At 47.2% G+C, this 25,500-nt stretch overlaps 1 protein-coding gene across 1 annotated transcript in view; it reads left to right on the top strand.

The window, feature by feature from the left end:
- Nucleotides 1–25,500, top strand: part of LOC147890734 (intraflagellar transport protein 57-like) — a 264,145-nt gene that overhangs the window by 61,904 nt on the left and 176,741 nt on the right. The window contains exons 13-14 of the mRNA XM_087389811.1: nucleotides 23,618–23,661; nucleotides 23,941–24,019. Of these exons, the coding sequence (XP_087245937.1) occupies nucleotides 23,618–23,661; nucleotides 23,941–24,019 (123 nt within the window). The remainder of the gene's footprint in view (nucleotides 1–23,617; nucleotides 23,662–23,940; nucleotides 24,020–25,500) is intronic.

Below are 25,500 nucleotides of genomic sequence, written 5' to 3'. Positions count from 1 at the left end.
ACATCAAAAGCGTTTGATAGAAGGATCATTGTAAGACTATATCTGTCTCCCTATACAAGATGAGACCATGAATTGTGGTAAGGAAAGATAGTGTTTGCATGCATATTGCATTAATTCATGGTAGGCTTAAAATTGTTTTAAGCTAAGGATAAAATATTGGGGTATGTCTAAGGGATGTGATCCCAAGCGGCATTAGAGGTTGTATCCTCTCACATCATTCATCATGTGTTGTGTGGGCATTTGCATGCATGTGTTGGTGTGTGTGAGCATTTTAGAGAAATCTCAGCAAAAATGTGGGCCCATTTTGAGGGCCAATCTATCTCAAATTTTGCATCATTATCCACACAAGAAGCATCCTGCATTTATGGTTGTGACAAGTTGTATCAGAGCTTAGATCATCTACTTGTGTAGACCTGCCATGTGGAAGATGTGTGACATCATCATGACGCCATTGAAGGCACAAGAGACAACAAAAGAATCCAAAGGCTCCTTGTTTCTTCTTTTTTCGCGTGAATTTTGAAATTTATAAAGAGGAAAGAGAGAGAGAGAGAGAGAGAGAGAGAGAGAGAGAAAGAGAGAGAGAGAGAGAGAGAGTATATTGAAATTCTTGGAAGACCAAAGGGTTATTGTGACTAAAAGAAAACTAATACAATGAGCTGAGGGATGGAGCCACTAAGTACACATCAACACCCATGATGAACACAAAAATAAAAACCAAAATCATGTGATCACAACAACATCAATACATAATGATAAAAACTCTACGGCTCAAAGGATGGGAGATGGCAAGGCATCAACCCTGCGGAGGGGGCATCATTGTGCGAGGCTTATATGCTAGCATAAAACTAGTGATGCAACACTGGCAGATGCCGACATGTGTGATCCACCATGGTCTCCTAGCTATGGCCCTGTGATGAACAAGCGCCACCGTCACTCTTGTGGATCATGTCTCTAGTCTGGTGAGCATGGAAGGAAGGTCCCCTAATATGATATGTGCCTCATTCTACTAGCGAGTATGTCGTATCTCTAGCTCAAGTCTTCGTAGGGAATCTGAGTCTTTGAAGTAGAACCCAATATGTCTCCGATAAGTTTGGCCCGGGAGGGACGTATGCTTGGGCAACGGACTCACATTGGTTGGGCACAGTGGCACAGTGGTCCAGCAGGGCCTTTTGGTCACTGGAGCAGACTACCTATGGAGGCAGAGGCGAGAGGCTTGACGCCCTAGCGCATCTGAGAGGGGCAGGGCAGCAGATGGGCGAGATCGACTTAGCCATTCTTGAGTCCTGGTGGGAAGGACTTCACATTTGGAAAGACAGCAGATGGCTAGGGCAGTTTTCATGTACTAGTGTTCCCTTGAGGATTTTGATGCAGCACGGCAGGACGCACCCCGGCAGCACGCACCTCGGCTTCTTCCGTGTAGGACCTGGAGGCCTATTGCAGCCCCTCACTAGGAGCGACCCTGAGATGGATGAAAGTCTTGATGGTAGATGATCAGAGTGGTAGGACGCTGGGGGAAGGAGTGGCACATCAATCCTTGCAGTATCTCAGAGCAGGATGCCTCTAGATGGCGCCTCTGGCTATGGGAGGGTAGACCCTTGAGGAAGGTCCAGTGGGACCGAGGGAGTGGTTCTGGCCCTCCAGGGGCAGCCTACCTGAGACGATAGATGAGGTGCCTTTCTTTTCCTACACCACACGGATTGGCAAGAGACTTCAGAAGGACTCCCTTGAGGGAGAGACACTGGAAGACCCAAAGAGTGCCCCGGGATGTTCGCTCCAGGTTTTGGATGCAGTTGTGGTCCAGCTTGCGGCCGAGGAAGATTTCTTACTTCTTCTAGCCAGCAGCCCATAGAGGCTTGCCCATCGGCCCATGGTTGGAGCAGATGCGAGTAGAGGGGCAGTGCCATTGCTGCTCAGATGGTGTCTTGGAGACTATCCCACACTGCCTATGGAGCTGTTGTAGCACAGCGAGGATCTAGATGAGAGCCCTCAGGATCATGACATGCATGCAAAGTCTTCACAGAGACTACACTTGGGGGATGGTGGCTTGGTTGACAGAGGGATGACACATGTTCCAGATTGATGAGATCTCCCCAGCCTACCGGATACAGGTCAGAGCATTCAGAGGATTGCACTCAACGAGGACTTGTAATGTTGGTCGCATCTTGAAGATTTGACCGAAGAAAAGGACCCCCAAGTATGTGTAGGATGCAACCACCTCTACCAGCGACCCATCCAAGGTGAAATGCTATTCGTGCATGGCTGCTTGGGATGTGTTTGGAGATCATGACCTTGGTTTTACCAAGGTTGACTTTCAAGTTCATTTTTCTCATGGAAGGTATGAAGTGCATCTAAGTGTTGCTAGAGACTCTCTATTGAGGAAGAGAGTAAGACCACGTCATCTGCCTATAGGAGAATTAGGAGCAAGGATATGGCTAGAGAGCAGCTTGAAAGATCATAGTGGTAGGGAGAGAAGCAAGCTAACACTAAGAATGGAAAGGAAAGATAACAAGCATAATGGAAATGAAATGGAAAGAAAATGAAAGCAATGGACAAGTACTCGAAGAGATCTAGTAGCTAGCTAGGAACGGAAGGGAAATGTGGAAAGCATAATGAGAAGCAAAATGTAAAGGAAAATGAAAGAACAAGTGCTAGGCAATGATAACCAAAATACTCACATGATATAAAGCTTGATGTTGACTGATATCTCAAGACTCAAGACAAGTACAATACTATATAGTGTGACACTAGACTCTAGAAAGCCATAGTGTATATGGGATAGCTCCCAATATGACACATGGCATGTCTAGGACTCACTAGACTATAAAACACCCCCTAGACACCTAGTACACTCATTTTTGACTCACTTTGGCTTCATATTCTAACACCCCCTCATGAAGGCAAGGTGAGAGACTACTGGAATAAAACCAAGATGATGGTCTAAGGTGAGGGACTATTGGAATGCAACCAAGAATAGAACATGACAATGATGGTCATCAAACTGTGCACCCTATGTAACTCAAAGGCTAAAGTCTGAGCGTGTTCAGAGGTTGATCCAAGCACTCTCATGGCTTGAGACTCAACATGCTCAGAGGCTTACATTATAGCATAGCTACATGACCAGCTCATAGGTCTAGGAATACACCAACATCCCGGAACTCGGCTAGGCCTGATAACGAGACCTATCAAAGCCAATACATGGCTCCCACAATACATCCCCCTCTAAACCTATCAAAGCCAATACATGGCTCCCATAGTACATCCCCCCTTGGCTTCATAACAAGACATGTTAGAAAGCCACACACCAAAAAAGGAAAACCAGTACATATTTTTAGGAGGACTATCCAAGGCAGAGGACCTTTAGACTCAATGAAAACCAAACACTCAATACATATCATTTTAGGGGGACTACCTAGGGCAGAGGACCCCAAAATACATCAAGCATGTAGTAATAAATAAAAATATCTCTTTGTGAAAGAGATGTCCTCCAAGTAGCTAGTGCACATGTGCACATCCCTGTGAGTCGATGGCGATGTCGATGAAGCGCTAGGCAGGAATGCCCCAAAATATGTGTCGGTGAAGTCCATAAATAGCTACATGGAGCAATTACATGATGACTCTCAAAATGTAGGAAGGAGAATCACCAATGTCGAAGTAGAAGCCTCAGGTACCATGACCAATTGGGAAGTCAATCAATGCGAAGTACCTCAGGCACCAATCGAATAAGCAATGTTGAAGAAGTTACTTGTTGATGTAGAGTGGTCTACATCAAGCTCGATGTGATGCACTAATCAGAGAGATCACTGTAGTAGAGTGTGTCGGAGTAGTATCGGAGAATTCCCATTTAGCTCATGAAGTCTTCACCAGAGTGTGGAGTAATCACGTGAAGGAGTCACCACAATGTAATGTCAAGAGCTCACAGCTGCGTGGGCAGCAAAGCTACGTGGAGCAGATTGGCGGGCACCAACTTGTGGGTAGCAGCTCCAAGAGAATGTTCGGAAGAAGGAGCAAATGGCGGGCTGGAAGAGGTCAACGATGAAGAGGATGAATAGCTCCGCATTGAGCTGGCTGCATCATGCTTGGGCTATCAAATCATTGAGCTCCAGAACAAAAATTCGCTCGTAGAAACAAATTTCGTCACTTTTTGCAAGGGCTATAACTTTTCACAGAAAACTTGGATTTCAATAATTGAAAAACAAAATTTGTAGTACTCAAGGTCCTCTACAACTTTGCTGAAGACACAAAGCTGTGACTTTGCTTCTAGATCCGGATAGAAGCGTCACATTATCCGCAGGTCACAAAAAGACGTAGCTGAAGGAAGGAGAAGATATTTTAGGTTGTAGGATTGTTGGAGATGCTTGACACATAGATCTTGTGAGTTAAGCGTAATAATACTATGGCATTTAGAGTGTAGGATATGGGTTGCTCTAGCTTCATCTTCATCATCAAGATCCTCGTCCTTGTCCACTGTCCAATCAATACTAGGCATGGCCGCTTTGGCATGTGCTAGAGTATCACTAAAAGAGTCTTCCTCTTTGTACCCATCCTTTAGGGAGCCTCCCGATTCTGATCTTCAAAGCATTGTCACGTCAAACTGCATGTGTGTAGATCGCTTCCTAGATGTCAGCTTTATTTACCTTTGCATCAAACTCTACAGTTACTTCCTTTTTAAGAGTTTGTACTTCAGTATGAACTAGATATTTAATTCAAGGACTTAAATTCTGGCCACTGCATACCCTAGTTGCATCTTTAAATCTCTCACCTCTTGTTGTAGATAATTAATTTTTTCATGGGGCCCAATGATGGACTGGTAAAGACCTCCTCATAGGTATGTGTGTGCATATGGAGAGGGTGTCATAGCTACAATTGTGGCATATCATAGCCTGTTGGTTGAAGCTGTTGGGATGGAGGGAGACTTTGAAGAGAGCCTAGACGACTCCTTGCTGACCATTGTTGGAATATGAAGCGAAAGTGAGTAAAAAATGAGTGTTCTAGGTATCTAGAGGGTGTTTTATAGTCTAGTGAGTCCTAGACATGCCACATGTCACATCTAGATTTGAGTGCAGATTTTTTTTTTTGGCAAAAGGAGACTTCTACTAAGTAAGAAACAAACTCGCTAGAGCAAGCTCTGTGCAGAAATACAACATGCTAAGCATGTAGTGAAAACACCTCAGAGGAATGAGGTAGAAAGAAACCAAGGCTGAGGCTGAAAATGCCAAGTCAACCCTGTAGAAGTCTCAGCCCAAATGGCCATCAAAGTGTGTACCGTATCTGTCCAAGTACTGGCCAAGATCTAAGAAGGGTTAACTTGAGAACCCTCCAGAGCCTCAGTGCATTTGGCTCTCCAAATGTGCCATGCTGCAATGCTAGCTAAGATCTCCCATGGAGAGTCAACTGAGGAATGAGCACCTCTGAAGAGAGTGGCCTAAACATCCTCTAGAGAGCATGACTCCACAAGATGTTGTCAGATGTTTGTCGGATGTGAAGAGCCCAAGAGGAGTCAAGTCTCTCAAAGAAGACCTGGGGCCCTAAAAGAGTGAGCCAAGCCACTGATCCCCAGGTCATGAAGAAGGGTAGGTGAACAAAAGTGCTGAAAAGTCTTGCAATACCCTTCCATATGATTCTCGCCTGTCTGCAATCCCAAAGGCAGTGTTATATTGTCTCCAAAGCAGAAAGGCAATGAGGGCAAGAAGGGTCAGCTCCAAACCTAGATCTCCATTGGTTCACTGCTATCCCACCATGAATAGAAAGCCAAAAGAAGAGAGTGATTTTTCTATTCCGATGGGATTTCCAAAGCCTTTGCCAAAAAAATTTCTGCAAGTCAGCAGAAATCTGAAAGTTCTCCCAATGATGAGCTTTGGTAGGTCTCCAACCCCTACAGCTGACCTGGAATTTCCTGGCATTACTGACCGTGTAACGAAAGAAGGGGATGCCTTTCTCTCCGTGCCCTTCATCTATCCATTCCCATTGCCGAGGGTCCCACTGTAAAAACTTAATTGGGACACCTCCATAGAGCCACAGCCTCCATGAGCCCAGGGCGATGAGAAGCAGGTTAGGATCCAAGTACCACTCTAAGATAGAGCCATGCTCCATGAAGCCCACTATCCTGACTGGCTGAAACGGTACCTCCAACAAGATATCATCTGTGGATCTGGACAGCCTGCCCCCCGAAGAAACATCAAAGACTAAGGCATCCTCATGAGTGCAGTTTTTTTTTTTTTTTGGCAAAAAAGAGACTTCTATTAAGTATTAAAGAAAACTGTTAGAGCAAGCTCCATACGGGAATACGGGATACACCATGCAATGCATGAAAATCTCAAGAGCTAAAAAGAAAGGATTGGGGCTGATAGTGCCATCTCAATCCGGTAGCAACCTCCGAGAAAAAGGGAGAACCCCTCCAAACTCGAAGAAATACAGCCCTCCTAGAAGAGGTTGCTTGTGAAGGGCCTTGCATGCTAGCCCATATGTCTATCAAAGTGTGAACCGTGTCACTCCAAATACCCGTGAACACCTGTGATGGGTGTATATGGGTGTCATCCAAGGCCTTTGTGCATCTGGCTCTCCAAATGTGCCAAGAGGAAATGCTAGCCAAAATCTCCCAAGAGGTGTTCACTGAAACATTGAAGCTCTGAAAGGAATATGTGGTACATCCTGAAGAGAGCAGGGCTCTATCACTTGTCGGCGGATCGAGAGTGCCCAAGAAGAAGGCTCACCCTCATAAAACACCTGGGGCCTAGTAAGGGATAACCATGCGACTGAGCCCCAAGTCATGAAGAAAGGGGAAGTATGAAAAATTCTGAGTATCAAAGCAACTCCTTTCCAAAGAATTATCGCTTGATTGCAATCCCAAAGGCAATGTCGCACTGACTCCTCTGCAGAATGACAGTGAGGGCAAGTGGGATCAGCCCCAAATCGTGATCTCCACAGGTTCACTGCAATCCCTCCATGAATAGAAATCCAAAAGAAAAGAGTGATCTTTCTATTTCTGAGGGATTTCCAGAGCCTCCTCCAGAAATTCCTACGCAAATCTACGGTGATGAAGAAGCTATCCCAATGGGGGGCTCTGGAGGGAATCCAACCTCTACTGCTCTGCTGAAATCTCCTGGCATTACCAATCGTGAAACAAAAGAAGGGAATCCCCCTCTCTCGGTGCCCATGATCTATCCACTCCCACTCTCCTGGGTCCCACTGCAAGCACCTGATAGGTGCACCTCCATATAACCACAACCTCCAGGATTCCAGGGCCAATAGCAGAAGGTCGGGGTCTAAGTACCATTGCAACCCTGCTCCATGGTTCACAAAACTAGCAATCTTGACAAGCTGAAAGGCAACTTCTAGAAGAATATCATCCGTGGATCTAGAGAGTATACATCCATCCCCAACATCAAAGACCAGAGCATCTTCCCCGAGACCTCGAAGAGCGATCACCTGTAGAGGAACTACTGTCCTCGAAAAAGCTCCCATCCAAGTGGTGGAAGTAATAGGCATCTCAACTGTCCATTCCACCAAGATGGCTGCATCTATCTGCTGAATCATGTGTGCTACCCCTCTAAGGTGACTCACGGACTGTAGCCTTTGATCCTCAGGTAGCCTGGTAAAAGCCTTCCAAGTGCCCACTATGTAGGCGGGGCCTCTCTTCCACCCAGACCACTGCATATAATGGGAAGTGCCAAGAGGTCTGCCATGCTCATTAAGTAAGCTATCATTCCAAATGATCGGCTGTCTATAAATCTCTTCAAGGGTAGAGGGCAGAACCCTTCGAAGAGTGTTCTTGAAGCTCCCCCAAGCTTTGATAATGGTAGTCATGAGAGGAGAGGCAGGAGACCTGAGAGAGGCGGAAGTAAAAATCCAGCGAGGGCTGTCCACCCAATCATCTCCTAAGGTAGGTGTGCAAGCCTGAATGCGTCCAAAAAAGAAATCCTTCCAAGGTTCTTACCCAGGCATGAGTCTCCCAGGCCACCCTTGCTGCAACATCTAGCGTGCCATCAAGTCCACTCCATAAAAAATTCATGACTAGTCTAATGAGCTGAGTGACCGGCACCAACAAGAACACACAAACCAGGCGGTGGCCAAGAGAACCTACCACAACTCTAGAGGCAAGGTCAAGTTTGGCTGAGCTCCAAAAAAGGAGCTTTTTCTTTATACTTTCTAGTACTGGGGCAAACTGTTGTGCTGGAGAGATGCCCAATCCTACCTGGCATCCCAAATATATGACAGGAACACCCCTCTGAATCCAAGAAAAGCCAATGTTAACTCCCCAGCCTGGAGTGTCCTCATCGCTGATCCAAAATCCAAAGGATTTATGCCAATTAATATGTGCCCTTGCAGCTGAGCAAAAAATATCCAAGGCCGTCCGGAAAGAATCAAGTGACTGTGAAGAGGCCTCAATAAAAATAGCAGAGTCATCAGCCAACTCATAGTCAAGAAGCTCCTGCTCCTGTCTCAAGGGCAATCTCAACCCATAAAGCTCAGCCTCATATCTAAGGAAGATACTCATAGCTTTTGCCACAAAGAGAAAGAGGAAGGGGGCTAAAGGGCATCCCTGACGAACTGATTTGGAATTTTGAAACCTGTCACCCCTTACCCCTCCAATCAAAACCTGGCTATGGGCTGATCTGTAAAGGGAGGCCACCCCTCTAATCCATGCATTTGAAAATCCAAACCATAGAAGAGTGCCCTCAAGAAAACCCCAATCTACTCTGTCATAGGCTTGCTCAAAGTCCAGGAGTAGAACTGCCAACCTCTGCCCGCTCTCTGCATAGCCCACTATGTGGCTTCCCAAAAGGAAAATATATTATCAAATATGCTATTGCCATGCACAAAGCCTGTCTAAGTATCATGGATGAGGTCTAGAAGAAGGGGCTGCAACCGGATGCTGATCGCCTTGGCCAGGATTTGTATAGAGTGCCCAAAAGAGTGATGGGTCTCCAATGGGTTGTTGCCACCTTTCGGGATAAGGTGTATGAGTCCCTCGGTTAGTGAGTCAGGCATCTCACCTGAGTCCCAAATGCCCTGAAGGGCTGAAGTAATATGATCACCTATCGCAAAAGGCTGTAAAAAAAGGAGTAAGACCATCGGAACTAGGGCATTTGCCCTTATGAAGGGCAGAGAGAGCACTCTTGAACTCTATGTTGGTAAAGCGTGCATCAAGTGAGCATATCATCTCTGGTGTGACCAACATAGGTAAACTCTGCCAAATCTCATCTCTAGCCACATCTCTGGCCTGTGTGTCAAGATCTGCGGAAAGAAGGGAGGCATAGAAAGCTGTCGCTAAGTGCATGATGGTATCCGGATGAGACTGCAAAACGCCGTCAGAGTCAATAAGCTACCTGACACTCTCTCTACTATGTTTGGGACCAAGTGTAGAGAAAAAGTGTTTATTGACTCTCCCTCCCATCTGTATCCAAAAGGACTCCCGTGCATGGAAGGCATACTCTGCTCTTTGATCAAGCAATGTATGCAAGTGAGCCCTTGCCGTAGCAAGGCGCTCTTGTATCCAAGCATCTGATGGTCGTTTTTGCTCCTCCCTCTACAAGGCTGCCAACTGCCGACGGATACCAATCTCCCACCTGAGTACCTCACCTTGCCGAGCACTAGCAATGGAGTGATAAAACTTGCTAATACTGGCAAGTGCTATGGCCACATGTGAAGGACTGGCCACCCCCCCTGCATGTGAGAAACCCAGATCTCCAAGACTGCCTCTGTGAGAGTCTCATCCGTGTATAAGGCATCGGGGATCCTGATACAGTGAGACCGTCCTCTCAGATGGGCCTCTGAGATGGACAAAACTATCGGAAAATGGTCGGAAGTGGAAACACCAGGTGCAATGCAAATTGTCCCCCCTCTATCAAGAGCCCAGTCATCCACATAGAATCTGTCAATCCGGGCATGGATAGGCATCTGCACCCTATGGTTCGACCATGAAAACAAAAGTGACTGAGATTGAACATGAAATGCATCATCTGACCAAACATCTCTGCCACTGAATCTGAACAAGAAGGCATCCCAAGCTGCTCTCTCGAGGAAATGAATACCACCTTCTCTGCCCCCTTGCTTATCAGAAGGTGCCTCAACCATGTTGAAGTTAGCTTTAATAATCCACGAATCTGCAATGTCAGCCCACGAGAGCAACTCTTTCCAAAACAGAACACGGTCCCCTCTGTTGTTCAGAGTGTAGAGGTTGAGGAAACCAACCTTACATCCGTCAATCAGAAGTAAAACCCACTAGGCCCTGGAGGAGGTTATGGTACCGTGTCCAATGATCAGAGGGAGAAGAGAATCTGAAACTGATATGCATGTACCTCCTCTGGTTTCCAAGGCAGGAAGCCAAAAAGTCCGGCCTAAAAGCAGCTTACCTGACTTGGAGCAATGTCTGACATCCAGTTTGTGTTCCTGAAGAAAAGCATGTCTAGGGAACCACCTGAAACACCTGGATGGAGCTAATTCCTAATCAGTTGTCTGCGACGGCGATGAGGGATGCCGCTCAATCCCTGTATATTCCAAATAGCTATCCTCATTGGCGGGAGGAAGCGGGTTGGAATACCTTACTCGACCTGGTGGCAGAAAAAGAACCCTCCACTGGAGCTGACCTCCTGCCATACACACGAGGTCCAAGGGGAGCAAAGTCCACATGTGAAAGAGAGAAAGATCTCTCAAAAGGGATGCCGATAACTGGCTCTCCGAAAGTGGAAGGTACAAAATCATCATTTGGGAGGTCAGAGAGGTCCTCTAGAGCAGAAAAGGAGTTCTGTTGAGCCAATCCTGGGGAGGGGGTATGAAGGATTCCTACCGAAGCAGGGAGAGAATGTAAGACCTCCTTCCCTCTATCCACAGAAGGAGGCACCTGTACTGAGTCTTGATCAAGAAGTGTTGCGGATGAGGTGCCAACAACTTGGGCTGCTGAGGAAGGTACAGCCTGCTGATCCTGGGGTGGAGTCGAACAAGGCTCTTGAACACTAGTCTCCTCTCGAGGCTCCAAGGAGGTAGCCTTCGAAGCGGTGGATGTGTGATCTGAAGTAGAGGGCCTAACCGCGATCGGAACTCACCGTGGGCCAGAGGTGGTGCAGGGTGAAGGAGGGACTCATGTAGCCCTAGGAGGGGGGGAGCCCGTGTTTGAGGTGGTGCCTGTGGAGTGGTAGGTCCTACTCCTGCTTTCTATCATAAGCTAGTACGAGCTGGTTACTTTCTGGGCCTCTTTTTCTTCTTTGGGCAATCTCTAGCGAAGTGTCCCGAGGATCTGCAAATCCTGCACCGGTCCTGCCGACCTGCAACCTCAAATCTCTGGCGGAAGGACCCATCGGGTCACTGTAGCATGATGTGGTCATCTGAAATATTAGGGTCCTGGACAATGACCCTAACCCTGGGTACTTGATCCATCCTGACCGCCTTAGCAGCCAAAGAGGGCTCGCCAAGAAGAGAGGGTATCTCTGCTACCACACCAAACCTCTCGCCAATAACTGAAAGAAGCCAGTGATAAACTGAGGGCAGACCAGGGAACCTGATGAAAACAGAAACTCCTTGCTTGTCCTCTTCAACTGGGTCAAAGCCCAGTTGAAAGGGAAACAAAAAAATCCTCCTGTAGCCTAGAAATAGAAACCCGGCCTGTAGCAGGTCTCTCGTGACATCCGGGGAATCTAGGCACACCTGAAAGAAACCTTGTCCCAACAAACAAACATCCTTAAGGTGGGGGGCGAGGTCCTGGGAAAGCGCCACAAGCATCCAATCTCTAGCTTGTGACCTGGAGGGGTGGGAGCCATGGATGTGTGCGAAGAGAGTCGTGGAACACTCATGCTCCAAATCCTTTTGCAACTGCTGTAGCTCGTCTTTTGAGAAAGTGACGGTTCTCGTGGCTGGTGTGGGCGGTAACGGATTGACTGAGTGGGAACCCATTCTTCAATCGAGGTGGAAAAGGCCGATTCAAATGCAGCCTGCCAGTGCAGACTTGCCACCATACGATGACACCCCTTTGGACATCATCCAGTTTGAGGATGATGAGATGGAGTCTCTTGATGCTTCCCCTTCTACTTCTCATTCTTGCCACATGTTCAGGATGGCTCTCCCTCAAATGTTTCAGATTTGCAGCCAAATAAAGAGAATAGACCGCCTCATGTTTGGAGGCATTATCAACGTCGTGAGGCAACTAAAGATGTTGATGCAGCCCCCAGTGGTACAAAAGAGAAATCTATTCCACGTTTGGCAAGGTTGACCATTCAAGATGGTAAGGATCAGCCTACTTTGGGGAAAACTAGGGCCAACACTCAGAAAAATCAGAAAAAGTTCAATTTTGCTTTGATGACCTCAATGATGGAAGCTGAAAATGAGCCTCACAGCTTAAAGGATGCTCAGCATAATCCGGCATGGCAGAAAGCTATGGAAGCTGACATTAAATCCATTGAGAAGAATGCCACATGGGACTTGGTTGATGCGCCCATTGGGAAAAATGTGGTTGGCACAAAATGGATTTATAAGGTGAAATACCATTCAGATGGCACAGTTGAGAAATACAAAGCCCGTTTGATTGCCAAGGGGTATGCACAAGAGGATGGGATAGATTATGAGGAGAATTTTGCTCCAGTGGCCAAGATGACGACCATTCGTTCTGTCATCTCTCTTGTTGCATTTTATGGTTGTCCAGTGTACCAGATGGATGTCAAGACCGCTTTCCTCAATGGAGATCTTAAAGAGGAGGTCTATGTACAAGGTATGCAAGCTCAGGAAGGCTCTATATGGGCTGAAGCAAGCACGTCATACGTGGTATCAGAAGATACATCAGTTTTTGCTGTCCCAGGGCTTCGTAAACACTCATACAGAGCCAAATCTGGATGTTCTGCATCAAAAGTCAGAATTGGATGAAGAGAAGGATCGCTTGGAGGAGCTCCTGTCTGCCTGCTGCCCGCCATTGCCCGCCGCCTTCTTCCAGCCCTTGGCAGCGCCCTGCCCCTTGGTCGCACCCTGCTCCCTTGGCAGCGCCCTGCTGCCTTGGTCGCGCAGGGTCCCTTGGCAGCGCCCTGCTCAAGTCGCCCCCCCCTTCAGCCCTCTCGCATCACGCCCCCCCCCCCCCTCAGCTTGCTATCGCATCGCGCCCCCCCTCTTCAGCCCGTCTGGCTGCAGGTCGCTTGCCCTGGTGGTCGTGCCCCCCTTCAGCCCGTTCGCATTGTGGCCCCCCCCCCCCTCCAGCCCGACTGGCTGCTGGGCACCCTGCTGATCCTGCTGGCTGCTGCTGGTCGCGCCCTTCAGGCTGCCATCTAGGCCGCCCTTCAGGCTGTTGTCTGCCCCTCCCTTGTGCTTTAGGCTGGGCTGCTTCAGGGCCCTCTCCGGGGCTGTTCTGCTCGTGTTTCGGAGAGCTGTGTTCCTGGGCTGCTTCCAGACATTGGCGGGGCTTTCTGCTTCAACATTGAGCGGCCTGTTTTCATTCCACGCAGGCTGAATCTTGGGGCTTTCTTTAGCCAGGGGTTTTTTGGGATTCTAGAGGTTGGTTGCGAGTTCTTGGTGGATATTTTCAGCAGAGGTAGCTCCTCCCCTCAGGACAGCGCATGCTGAGACAATGGAGAACACTAATGCCACTCCCGTCACCGAACCTGAGGAGATCGAAGTCACAGTTTCTTTTCCTCCTAACATTGTGTAGATGATTGAGGTAGCAGAGGAGGGTTTTCGTTTGACGCACATCATTGGCTTTCTACCCGGTAGAGGCCAACAGTTACGTGATTGGGTGTACACCAGCATGGCCTCATTGGGTGTCTCAGTTACGGTTTTATGATTGCTTGGCAGAGGGTACTTTTCTTTTGTCCTTCAGTCTACAAAGTAGGCTCAAAGAGTACTTATTTTTTTTTGCCGAAAAAACAGTGCTAATTATATTACTTCGAGAACAAGATAAGGCGAGAGTGAATGAATAGCCAGAGAGGTGGTGAGTAGCGCCACCGAAGGCCCTGCGAAGCCTGCTCGAAGAAGAGGCCCTGTGTGTCCCAAACCCAGAAGAAGCATCTCCGCTTCTCCCGACCGGCCCGGGAGTCCCCCTGTATCTGGTCCCACTGGCCTCTGAGGGTATGTATAATCTCACTCCAGATGTCAGTCATGATCTGGGCAATCGATAAGGAGGTGCCACCGAGAAAAATGACCCAGAGCATACAGTTCAACCTTTAGAGCATACAGTATACAGTAGGTCATTTTTGTCGATCAGAGACTCCAGATACTTCTCATCCTACCAGTGACCCAGAGCATACAGTTCAACCTTTAGGGGTCTCTGAGCCTGCTTCGACTCATTAAGTAGAACAAGAGGAGACTCCTCTGGGGGAGACTCCAGTGGACTCAAAGGACCTGGAGGTGCCTCCAGTGGAACAGCTTTCACGGAGAGCTCGGAGGAGACGGAGACAGAGAGAGAGCCAACAGTATGAGCAGCCCCAGGTATGAGCTCACAGATGGCAGAGAGTTGAGACACATGTGCAGGAGACCCCGGAAAGGGGAGATGCAGAGGACCATGCGCAGGCAGGTCTTGACACTGTGCAAGAGACAGTAGTTCAGGGAGTCGAGATACATGTGCAGGAGACCCCTGAAAGGGGAGATGCAGAGGACCATCGGCAGGCAGGTCTTGACACTGTACAGGAGACGATAGCTCAGGGAGTCGAGACACATGTGCAAGAGACCCCGGAAAGGGGAGATGCGGAGGACCATCCACAGGCAGGTCTTCACGCTGTGCAGGAGATAGTAGCTCAGGATTTGAGGACTCTAGACACTACTACCCCGGAGGTTCAGATATTGGTTACGGAGACAGTTATTTAGCAGGAGACTGCTCAGGCTACAGTTACTGTGATGGATGCCTCTCCCCAGCAGTCCATTGAGAGAGTGGTATTTTACGACAGAGGTCAGAGTGAGAGCCCATCCCAGGATCTCATGCGCTTGTATGAGGTTCCCTCGAGACCTCTTTCATAGTCCCGTCGCACAGTACCTTCCTTTGTTGCTATGCGGAGCATCCTTTTAGACACCTCTCCTAGTACAGCCTCATCCTCGCAGCTTTTCACTCCTGGTTTATCCAGATCTTTTGCGAGTGCAGTCACAGATTTTGCTCAGTACCCAGACAGGCATGAGGATTAGGAGATCCTAGCAGATGAGATTGAGCGAGAGTATCAGTCACCCACGTGGACAGACACCTTGTCGCAGATTCTTCCTCTCCCTCTCACCTATTCTAGGAGCAGAGTCAGGACGGCCCAACCCTTTTCAGCTCTTCTGACTCCTAGACCTGACCCCAAGATGGTTGATGGAGATCTGCCCGTTGAGTTTTGGCCCTTTTTGGCTCGAGAGGTTATCACAGACTCCCTCACTCGATTGGAACTTCTACCGGTGTTTTGCCGACGGTCAGAGGAGGTAGAGGAGTACTTGGGATCTGTTACTCTCTCCAGAGAGGGGCATGTTCTTCGTTTCTCTGGAGGTAGCTTTCGATCTTGGGGGAGCGAAAGTTGGTCAGCTGAGTTACTTGACAACGAGATTGCTAGACAGCTCTTATGCATGACTTAGTTTTCATCGGTTCATCGTATTGTCGGCTCGTAGATTCATTCTTGCCCTAGGACTCTTCGACCTGGCTTCGGTGGGAGGGCCTTTCTATTTCTGTTCTTTGAGATTCAGGGAGACTTTGATCTACCCAGGAGTGCTGGTTGGTTTGACTTTCAGCTCCTCAGTTCGCGCCAGAGTACTATTCCCTTGGATGGAGCCATTTTACAGGAGTTGGGGCAGATTTGGAGTTTGATCAGAGACCGCCTTTGGATTGCGCCGTCAGAGAGAGATTTTTGTGCCGTTGCCACTGACACACCCTCACTTCCATATGATGTCTAGGTTTTCCATCATTTCTTGGAATGTGAGAGGACTGAACGGCCGCAAATTTACCTCAGATGCAGATGGTCGTAGATTGCAGTTGCTTAGGGACTCCCTTCAGTTTATTTCCTCAGGGTCCCCTCCAGACATTGTGCTTATCTAGGAGCATAAGCTCTCCTAGGACAGGATTGACATATGCATATCCTTACTCATAGGGCAGAGCCGGACATATTGGAGCCCACCGGATGGCACGAGGGGAGGAGTTTGCATTTCAGTTTCAGCTAGGTGGGCCTCAGAGATCACCAAGAGGGTACATTAGTGGAGAGCAGAGCATGCTATGTTATTCTTCACATTGAGAGCACAGCAATTGGTGTTCTCAATGTGTATGCTCCCACGGATCCAGCCCATAGACGTGCTTTTTGGAGACAGCTCAGAGAGTCCCTTCCTCAGACAGACACCTGGATTATTGGAGGAGATTTCAACATGGTTGAATTCTCTGAAGACAAGGCGGGTCAGACAGAGGGTGGCCTTTCTGATAGGGAGAGAGTGGAGTGGGATAGTTTTTTCTTGCATGCTGGACTTCATGATGCAGCTCGATTGGATGACTTTCGTCACTTGGCTGACAGTCTTCAGTTCTCTTGGTCCGGGGTTTTCCATGGCTCTCTTTCTTTGGTCAGACTTGACAGGTTTTATATTGGCCAATGGGGCCAAGCCAGAGGAGGACAGGATCCGCCCGGGTTATGTTTTATCTGAACATGCTCCATTCCTTTTACAGATTCTTCCTACCTCTCGATTGGAGAGCACAGGCTCAGTGAGAGTTCCGGATTTTGTTTTTCAGGACACAGAGTTTGTGGAACGGTTGAGAGGGGCTTGGTTATTAGAGGACACTCCTATGGATCAGGGCTGGTTGATGTGGGTAGAGGGGGCTTTGGCTAGAGTCAGCATGGCCTGCCAGTTGAGGGCAAAAGAGGAGAAGGAAAAGCTTAGAATCAGAGATCGGAACGCAAGAGCAGAGGTATCCAAACTTCAGAGATTGATTCAGAGTTTTCCTCATTCTCTTTTCATCAGAGGGCAGCTTTCGGAGGCTCAGGAGAGACTACAGGAGATTCAAGGTAGGAGGGCCCAGTTCAGGTTTTACTACCAGCAGACTTTCTGGATTCAGAAGGGGGATAGATGCTCTAGAGAGTTCTTCAGGGCAGTGGGTCAGAGATACTCTTCGGATAGTCTTCATAGACTTGTGGATGAGGCCGGGGCTCTTCAGACGGACCCTCACCGTCTTGTTGAGATCACTTCTGATTTCTATTCCACTCTTTACACCGGCGATCAAGTCACTGAGGAGATGATCAGAGCCAGAGAGGAGATTTGGAGCCATATCCCCCTGATGGTCTCAGATAGGATGAGTCATGTTTTGGATAGCCCCTGGAGATCACGGACGCGTTACATGAGCTGCCCAGAGACAGATGCCCAGGGGAGGACGGTTTGACGCCACTTCTTTTCAGAGCTCTTTGGGATACGATTGGGCCTCATCTACTCTCTTCCTTTTAAGAGGCTCTCGATACAGGATCTTTGAGCGAGACATTATGCACAGGTATGATTTGTCTCATCCCGAAAGGGGGAGACAAGACAGTCCTACGTAATTGGAGACCCATTACACTTCTAGGGACAGCCTATAAGATCCTAGCGAAGACCTTGGCTCTTCGCCTAAAGCCTATGCTGCCAGATATCATCAGAGCTACTCAGACAGGATTTGTCCAAGATCGGAGCATCTTGGATAACATCTTTACTTTTTGGGAGGCCACTCACTAGGCGAAGGAGAGTCAGCAGGAGATTGCAGTTCTTCTTCTCGACTTTGAGAAGGCTTATGATAGGGTGGATTGGGGTTTCTTGGCACTATGAGGAGGCTAGACTTCAGTGATATATGGATTTCCTGGGTCTCCTCACTTTACTCTCACTCTTCTAGCAGGATGGTGGTCTGTGGAGGCAGAGGACCGCCTTTTCAGCTATCCAGATTGGTATGACAGGGTTGCCCGCTTGCACCTTACCTTTTCCTTTTCGTAGCGGAGGCTATGGGATACTTTATGGAGGCTACCAGTCATGGCACTTTGGGCCTCCATCTGCCTATCCGGTAGGAGCAACAGCTTCTGGACATTGAGTTTCCTGATGACACGGCACTGACAGTCAGAGGAGATGCATATAGTCTCGCTACTGCTGCGGATTCAATTGACAAGTTTTGCCTAGCCTCAGGGGGACTTGTCAATTGGAACAAATCAAAAGGCATATGGACTGGAGCTCAGCAGGATACCCCAGCATGGGGAGGAGACAGAGGCTTTGTTTGGATTCCCAAAGGCACCTCTACGAGATATCTAGGCTTCCAGGTTGGCATTGAGGTGTCCCCGATGCAACAGTTTGCCCCAGTTCTTGAGAGTATCCAAAGAAAGCTAGCCTATTGGAGTACGGCTAGACTCTCTTTGGCTGGAAGAGCACTGGTACTCAACCAGGTTCTACTAGTGACTATGTGGTACGTTGCGTCATGTTGGTGCTTTCATGCTGACTCGATTCGTCAGGTGAGGAGATCGCTCCGGAACTTTTTGTGGTGTGGTGGTGATGGTGTCGAGGACACTAGGGCCAGGGTTTCATGGGATACTATCACTTTACCCTCCTCACAGGGAGGACTTGGGGTTCTTGATCCTGAGATGCAAAGCAGAGCCCTTTTAGTCAAACTTCTTGTTAGAGGTTTGACTCTAGGAGATCAGCCGTGGAAGCAGTTCTTACTGCATGGGATTCACCAGTGCACCCCTAGAGCGGCAGGCCAGTGGGTAGGTAGAGTCAGTTGGATCTTCCTGATGGACCAGCATTCTCAACCTTCCTCACCTCTTGGGAAAAGGCTTATTCAGATATGGGATCATTTTCGATAGCACCTCATCAGAGCAGTTCCCTCCTCTAGAGAGGAAATTGCTCGACAGCCACTTTATCATAACCCCCTGGTTCGGTATCAAGGATCTTCCCCTGGTACAGAACTTAGGACTCCCTTGGCCAGATGGCATGCTCAGGGGGTTGTGACAGTCAGAGATTGGTTCAAGGGAGGTGTGGAGATGTCAGAGGAGGAGATCAGAGATAGACATGGGCCACTTGGATAGATTGCTGCCACCAGATTACTGATCATGAGAGCTATTCCTCAGGAGTGGAGGGATATGCTTACAGATACAGCCTATGTTCATCCCATCTCTACTTGGTCAGGTTGTTTTAGTGAGGCTGGAGAGCTCGTTTAGGACCGGCACCGTTTACTTATTTTGAGTCAGACTCCTCTCACAGATTGTATCCCACTCAGCCCCTGGATCGACAGGAGCTCCTTTGGCAGAGGGTCAAGGTCATTGGTTGCTTGGGTAAGGAATGGGCCATAGATCCTTCCAGGTTGACCATTGCAGAGGATCCTAGATGGAGACTTTGGATTTTTCAGGGTCGACCTCTCGCGGAGCTCGACTGGGACCCAGGTGAGTGGATGTGGCCTGCTCTGGTGGCAGGCAGCCATCCTCTTCCCTTTTCTAGTACTCGACGAGGGCAGGTTACAGGCTTCAGCAGAGAGACTCTCATCACCGACCATCAGCCTCACAGCATTGGCACACACAAGGACTTACTGCAGAGCTCTTGCTGAGCTACTGGACTCACTTTTGGGGCATCACTAGAGCCAGGAAAGTATCCTATTTTCTTTGGCTCACTATACATAGGGGTATACCTGTGAGTACTTGGCTTCAGCAGATGGGTAGACCCTCCTTGTGTATGCGTTGTCAGCTTGCAGAGGAATCTAGTAAGCATTGTTTATCGAGCTGCCCTAGCTCTAGAGTGGTATGGATAGGTATTTTCAGGTTGTTCTCATATGTTACATCCGAGTCCTTTATGATGACATGGGGTGCTGCCCTTTGGGGGAGAGGATCTGGAGCCTTTGCTCTCTTTGAGTCAGAGCCAGGAGACCACGGTTTCTTCATGCAGCATCGCCAGAGACGGGGTAGAACAGATGTCAGCATCATGGAGCCGCAAGATTTACTTTTGGTACCTGTACCTGCTCAGGATTTCATGCCTACTTCACCTACAGGGTCAGCCTGGGAGGTGATTTCCAGCATTACTCTATGGCGGATATGGTGTTCGCGATGTTCTTTTGTCCTTGGGGGCCATTTATGCACGGAGGCTGACACTCTCACTTCCATTTGGGCGGAGATTATCTTCACTGTCAGGAGTCAGTGGGAGCAGTGTATAGGCACCTCTTTGGAAGCTCATGGGAGACTTATATCCTTCATGAGGACATGGGACTGCTCATTATTATTATTATTTTTTTTTCAAAAAAGAGACTTCTATTAAGTAAGAAAGAAACCCGCTAGAGCAAGCTCTGTGCGGAAATACACCATGCTAAGCATGTAATAAAAACACCTCAGAGGAACGAGGTAGAAAGAAACCAAGGCTGAGGCTGAAAATGCCATCTCAACCCTGTAGAAGTCTCAGCAAAGAAGGGAGAGTCTCTCCAATCTTTGAGAAAAGTAACTCTCCTAGAGGAGGCTGCTCGAGATGATCCTTGCATGGTCGCCCAAATGGCCATCAGAGTGTGTATCGTATCTGTCCAAGTACTGGCCAAGATATGAGAAGGGTGAACCTGAGAATGTGCCATGCTACAATGCTAGCTAGGATCTCCCATGGAGAGTCAACCGAGGAGTGAGCAGCCCTAAAAAGAGTGGCCGAAACATCCTCTAGAGAGCATGACTCCACAAGGTGTCGTCGGATGTAAAGAGCCCAAGAGGAGTCAAGTCTCTCAAAAAATAACTGGGGCCCTGAAAGAGTAAGCCAGGCCATTGATCCCCAGGTCATATAGAAAGGTAGGCGAACAAAAGTGCTGAAATTTCTTGCAATCCCCTTCCATATGATTCTGGCCTTTCTGCAATCCCATAGGCAGTGCTGTATTGTCTCCAAAGCAGAAAGGCAGCGAGGGCAAGAAGGGTCAGCTCCGAACTTGGACCTCCAATGGTTCACTGCTATCCCACCATGAATAAAAAGCCAAAAGAAGAGAGTGATTTTTCTATTCCGGTGGGATTTTTTTTTTCAAAAAAGAGACTTCTATTAAGTAAGAAAGAAACCCGCTAGAGCAAGCTCTGTGCAGAAATACACCATGCTAAGCATGTAATAAAAACACCTCAGAGGAATAAGGTAGAAAGAAACCAAGGCTGAGGCTGAAAAATTGCGGTGGGATTTCCAGAGCCTCTGCCTAAAAATTCTCTGCAAGTTAGAAGAAATATGAAAGTTCTCCCAATGAGGAGCTCTGGTAGGCTTCCAACCCCTAGAGCTGAGCTGGAATTTCCTAGCATTACTGACCGTGTAACGAAAGAAGGGGATGCCCTTCTCTCGGTGCCCTTCATCTATCCATTCCCATTCCCCAGGGTCCCATTGCAAAAACTTAATTGGGACACCTCCATAGAGCCACAGCCTCCATGAGCCAAGGGCGAGGAGAAGCAGGTCAGGATCCAAGTACCACTGTGAAAGAGAGCCATGCTCCATGAAGCCCACTATCCTGACTGGCTGAAACGGTACCTCCATCAAGATATCGTCTGTGGATCTGGACAGCCTGCCCCCCGAAGAAACATCAAATACTAAGGCATCCTCATGTGGGTCAAGAAAAGCAATCACCTGTAAAGGAACTCCCAATCTGGAAGCTCATTATTTTTTCATTTGACCCCTTTTGGGATGTCATGGCATTTTAGACCACCACCATGGCTTTTTGCCACATTGTTGAGGCTAGAAATATAGTACTTTCTCTCCCACCTGTTGTATGATTCGTTTTGAATGGAATATATCACTTTTCTCTTTTAAAAAAAAAAGTCAGAATTGGTCATGTTGGTTCTGTATGTGGATGACATCATACTCACTGGCAGTGATTTGCAGCAAATTACAGCAGTGCAGTCTGCTTTATGTCACAACTTTGACATGATGGATTTGGGCCTATTGCTCTATTGTCTTGGCATTGAGTTTTGGCAGACCCATGATGGGATTTCTATGTCACAGACAAAGTATTTGAAGGGGTTGTTGCAGAAATTTAAGATGGAGAATTGTAAGCCTGTGGCTACTCCATTGGAAAAGGGACCAAGCTGAGTAAGCATGATGCTACTGAAAAGGTTGATGGCACTTTGTACAGGCAGTTGGTTGGCAGTTTGATATATCTATGCTCCACACGGCATGATATTGCCTACACCACAGGGCTTTTGAGCCAGTTCATGCATTGTCCCACGATCACACATTGGCATGCAGCAAAGAGGGTTCTCAGATATGTCCATGGCACTCTCTCTCTTGGCTTGCATTATGCTTCAGATTATGCTCTAAAGCTGAGTGGTTTCACCGACTCAGATTGGTCAGGGGACATTGACGACAAACGCTCCACTACTGGCTATTGCTTCTCATCGGGTTCAGCTTGTATCTTATGGCTCAGTAAGCAGCAAGAGCGAGTCTCTCTTTCCTCCAGTGAAGCAGAGTACAAAGCTGGAGTTAATGTGGTTAAGGAAGCTTTTGCATGACTTGCACCATGCACAGGATGGCAAAGCAAACTCTATCTTCTGTGATAGCCAGAGTTGCATTGCCATAGCCAACAATCCTGTCTTTCATGCTCACATGAAACACATTGAAAATCATTATCATTATGTTGTATTTCTGATGGCTTCATTGATCTCATCTATTGTCCATCTGAGGACAATGTGGCGGATATCTTCACCAAAGCCCTGTCAACAAATCTTTTTTTACGACATCGACATGGCTTGGGAATCAGAGACATTCTCACAATGTCAAGGGGGGTTTGTGAAGTGATTCACAATGACATTGTTTTCATGTACTCCCATATGTTGCATATCCATCTAGATGAATTTGTGCAACCAATGTACTTCGGGTGATAACGATTGCCTCTTCTAGGAGGGACATGGCTTTGGTTCACTCTTACTACTGATCCATTTCCATGACAGAGAACAGCAGGAGATCACCACGCCTCACCTAGACCGAGCACACAAGCAGGTCAGAAACTTCTTTTGTGTCAGCTTCAGGGCACAGTGGAGTGGAGGAGGAGATAGCTACTAATATGAGGACCGTATGGATCAGGGGAGAGAGTAGACACGGCGCCACCAAGCGAGGGACACATAGACCGACATAGAGAGTGAATAGAGTAGACATGAACGAGGTCTGACCTATCTCAGCTCTTCTCAGAGGAGACCACCAGAAACGAGGCATCACTCTTGACATAGCACATTGGATCCAGGGATCGAGGAGAGCACATTGGGTCTAGGGATCGAGGAGACCACATCCTCCTCCACAGGGTGAGACAGTCCAATAGGTGCAGATCTAGGATATCTTCGCAGCACACCAGAGAGCTATCTTGGTGCTGGATTTCAGCTTCCGAGTTTCAAACTTCAGCTTACATTTGAGCTTATATTTGAGTTTTTTTGTTTTTTTAAAGCTTTGGAGCTCCGTAGCTTAGCATAGCACTCAGCAGAAGGGCATTAGCATGCCCTTTGCTTTTGCTTCAGTCCCTTTGAGGCTTATGTGACCTATCTTTTTCTGGTGTACTTTGTCCCATAGGCCCGTGAGACCTTCCGAGGACGTTAATCTCTCTCTCTCTCTCTCTCTCTCTCTCTCTCTTAGCTGATAGATATCATACACACACATACTATATTGCACACACAATGTACATAGGCACATGCTTTCTAACAGCCATCTCAGAATTAATTCCATTCTCTCATCTCAAGCATTTGTTAGGAAAATTACCTAGTGATTGATGTTTTCCTTGTTTGTGTCCCTTCAGGAGATGTCCGAGAGCTTAACAAGCTGTTGTACAGAATTAGAAAGGTAACAATGTTTGTCATTCATTTTGACATAATAGTATCTTGTAGTTGTACCACATGGTTTTAGGCTTAATGGATTCTTATCTGAAAAATGGTCTTAATTCTCAGAATCTTGGCATCATATATCTATGAAAGAATAAAAAATTATAATACAAAAGTCCTTATCCAATCATTCAAATCGTGTGCTTTGGAGTTCAAGGCTCGATTGATGCTACAATATGTGATTGGAAAAATAAAATGTAATAGAATATATTCAATTTGGGAAGGTCATGCATTTTTGCAGAGTTGAGGAGGATATTTCATTTTTCTTGGAGAAACTGGAGATACGAGAAAAATTTGTAAACAAGCAGTTTGAACCACTAGTAAGATGCTCATTACCAAATCCCAATAGATTATTTAATTTTCTACCCATGGCATACATATCATTTAAAGGAAATTAGAGTGTAAGACAAGTGGTAAAGCAACAGAACGATTCCAAGTTTATGTTTAAATTTTTTGAGAAAAATCAAATATACGCAATTATGTTTAAAAACTTGAAGGAAAAACAAAATATACACAATTATGGAGGGCCTTTACAATAGAAATTTGCACTATGTACATAAAAAACTTCTTCCATTATAATGTCCAAGAAATAATATTATTGAAGCAGTTCAAGATTGTCATAGGCTTTGCTAAAAGGAAAGACCATAACAGGCCAGCCAAGCCGCAAGCCTCAAGCTGATGGATGGTCGCACGCCTTTTTTCCACGTCTTATACTGATGCCGAGGTCCACAAGTGGAAGACATTCTCTCTCAATTATGCTACTTTGGACTAATTGGCCCTGTCTCTGCCTACTATCCTTCTGTTCCACTGTGATGCCCTTATTTCCTCATTATATTCTTTTAAGGTCCCTTTATCACTTGATCTCTTTCAACACCTGTTTTCATTGCATGACCCCACACTGCTGTTGTGTCACCCGATCTTTACCCCTCCTCTATGTATCATCATCCTGCTATTGCTGCGCTGCCCCCTTTTTATAGTGCAGTCATTGATCTTTTGTTGCATAATGCCTGGAGTTTTTGCAGTTATCCCATCACCCACTATTGTGATGGGTATCATGACAGGATTCGGTGAGATGGGCTAACATCAAGATGATGGGGTCGAATTCATGCAGTTGTTGTCATCAAGGGGGAAGCTGTTTGTCAAGGCATCCGCTCATCCACATCATTGATAGTATGAGAGAAATGGGCACAATGCGCCTAAGAAGCATGTAATCATAAAGGAGAGTGGCTGCTCTCAAACTAGACTCCAAAACTGTAAGCTAGGGCAAGAGATGGAAGCGGTCCTACCGCAATGCCACTTGCATCGGTTTCTAGGAACAATGGTTTCTGGGGATCAACTATTTTTAACACCGGTCCTGAGACCACAGCTTGTTTTATGGTGTTAAAACTTTCTTGTTGATTCTATCCCCAAATAAAAGGTACTTTGTTTGAGGTCAGATCAGTCAATGGCGATACTATTCCGGAATATCCTTTGATATGCCTTCTATAAAATTGGACAAATCCCAAGAATGATCGCAACACGGTCAGACTCTGCGGGATTGGCCAAGTCAGTATCACAGCCACTTTCTTCGGATCCATTTCTACCCCCTGTGGAGTAATTATGAACCCTAAATATTCAAGCCTAACCATACATAGTATAGTTTTCTTCTTATTCACATAAAGACTGGCTTTCCTCAAAGTACTGGACACTATTCTTAAGTGTTCACAATGCTCAGTAACACTTTTACTGAATATCAGGATATCGTCAATAAAATGTACTACGAACTTTCCGATATACGGACGTAGTAAATCATTCATAAGCA

This window comes from Dipteris shenzhenensis, chromosome 18 (genome assembly GCF_047967505.1).
Source record: "Dipteris shenzhenensis isolate YYH24624 ecotype China chromosome 18, Dip_SZ_1.0, whole genome shotgun sequence".
Lineage (NCBI taxonomy): Eukaryota > Viridiplantae > Streptophyta > Polypodiopsida > Gleicheniales > Dipteridaceae > Dipteris > Dipteris shenzhenensis.
The sequence above is the reverse complement of the archived record's forward strand: the minus strand, read 5'-3'. Positions and strand labels throughout refer to the sequence as shown.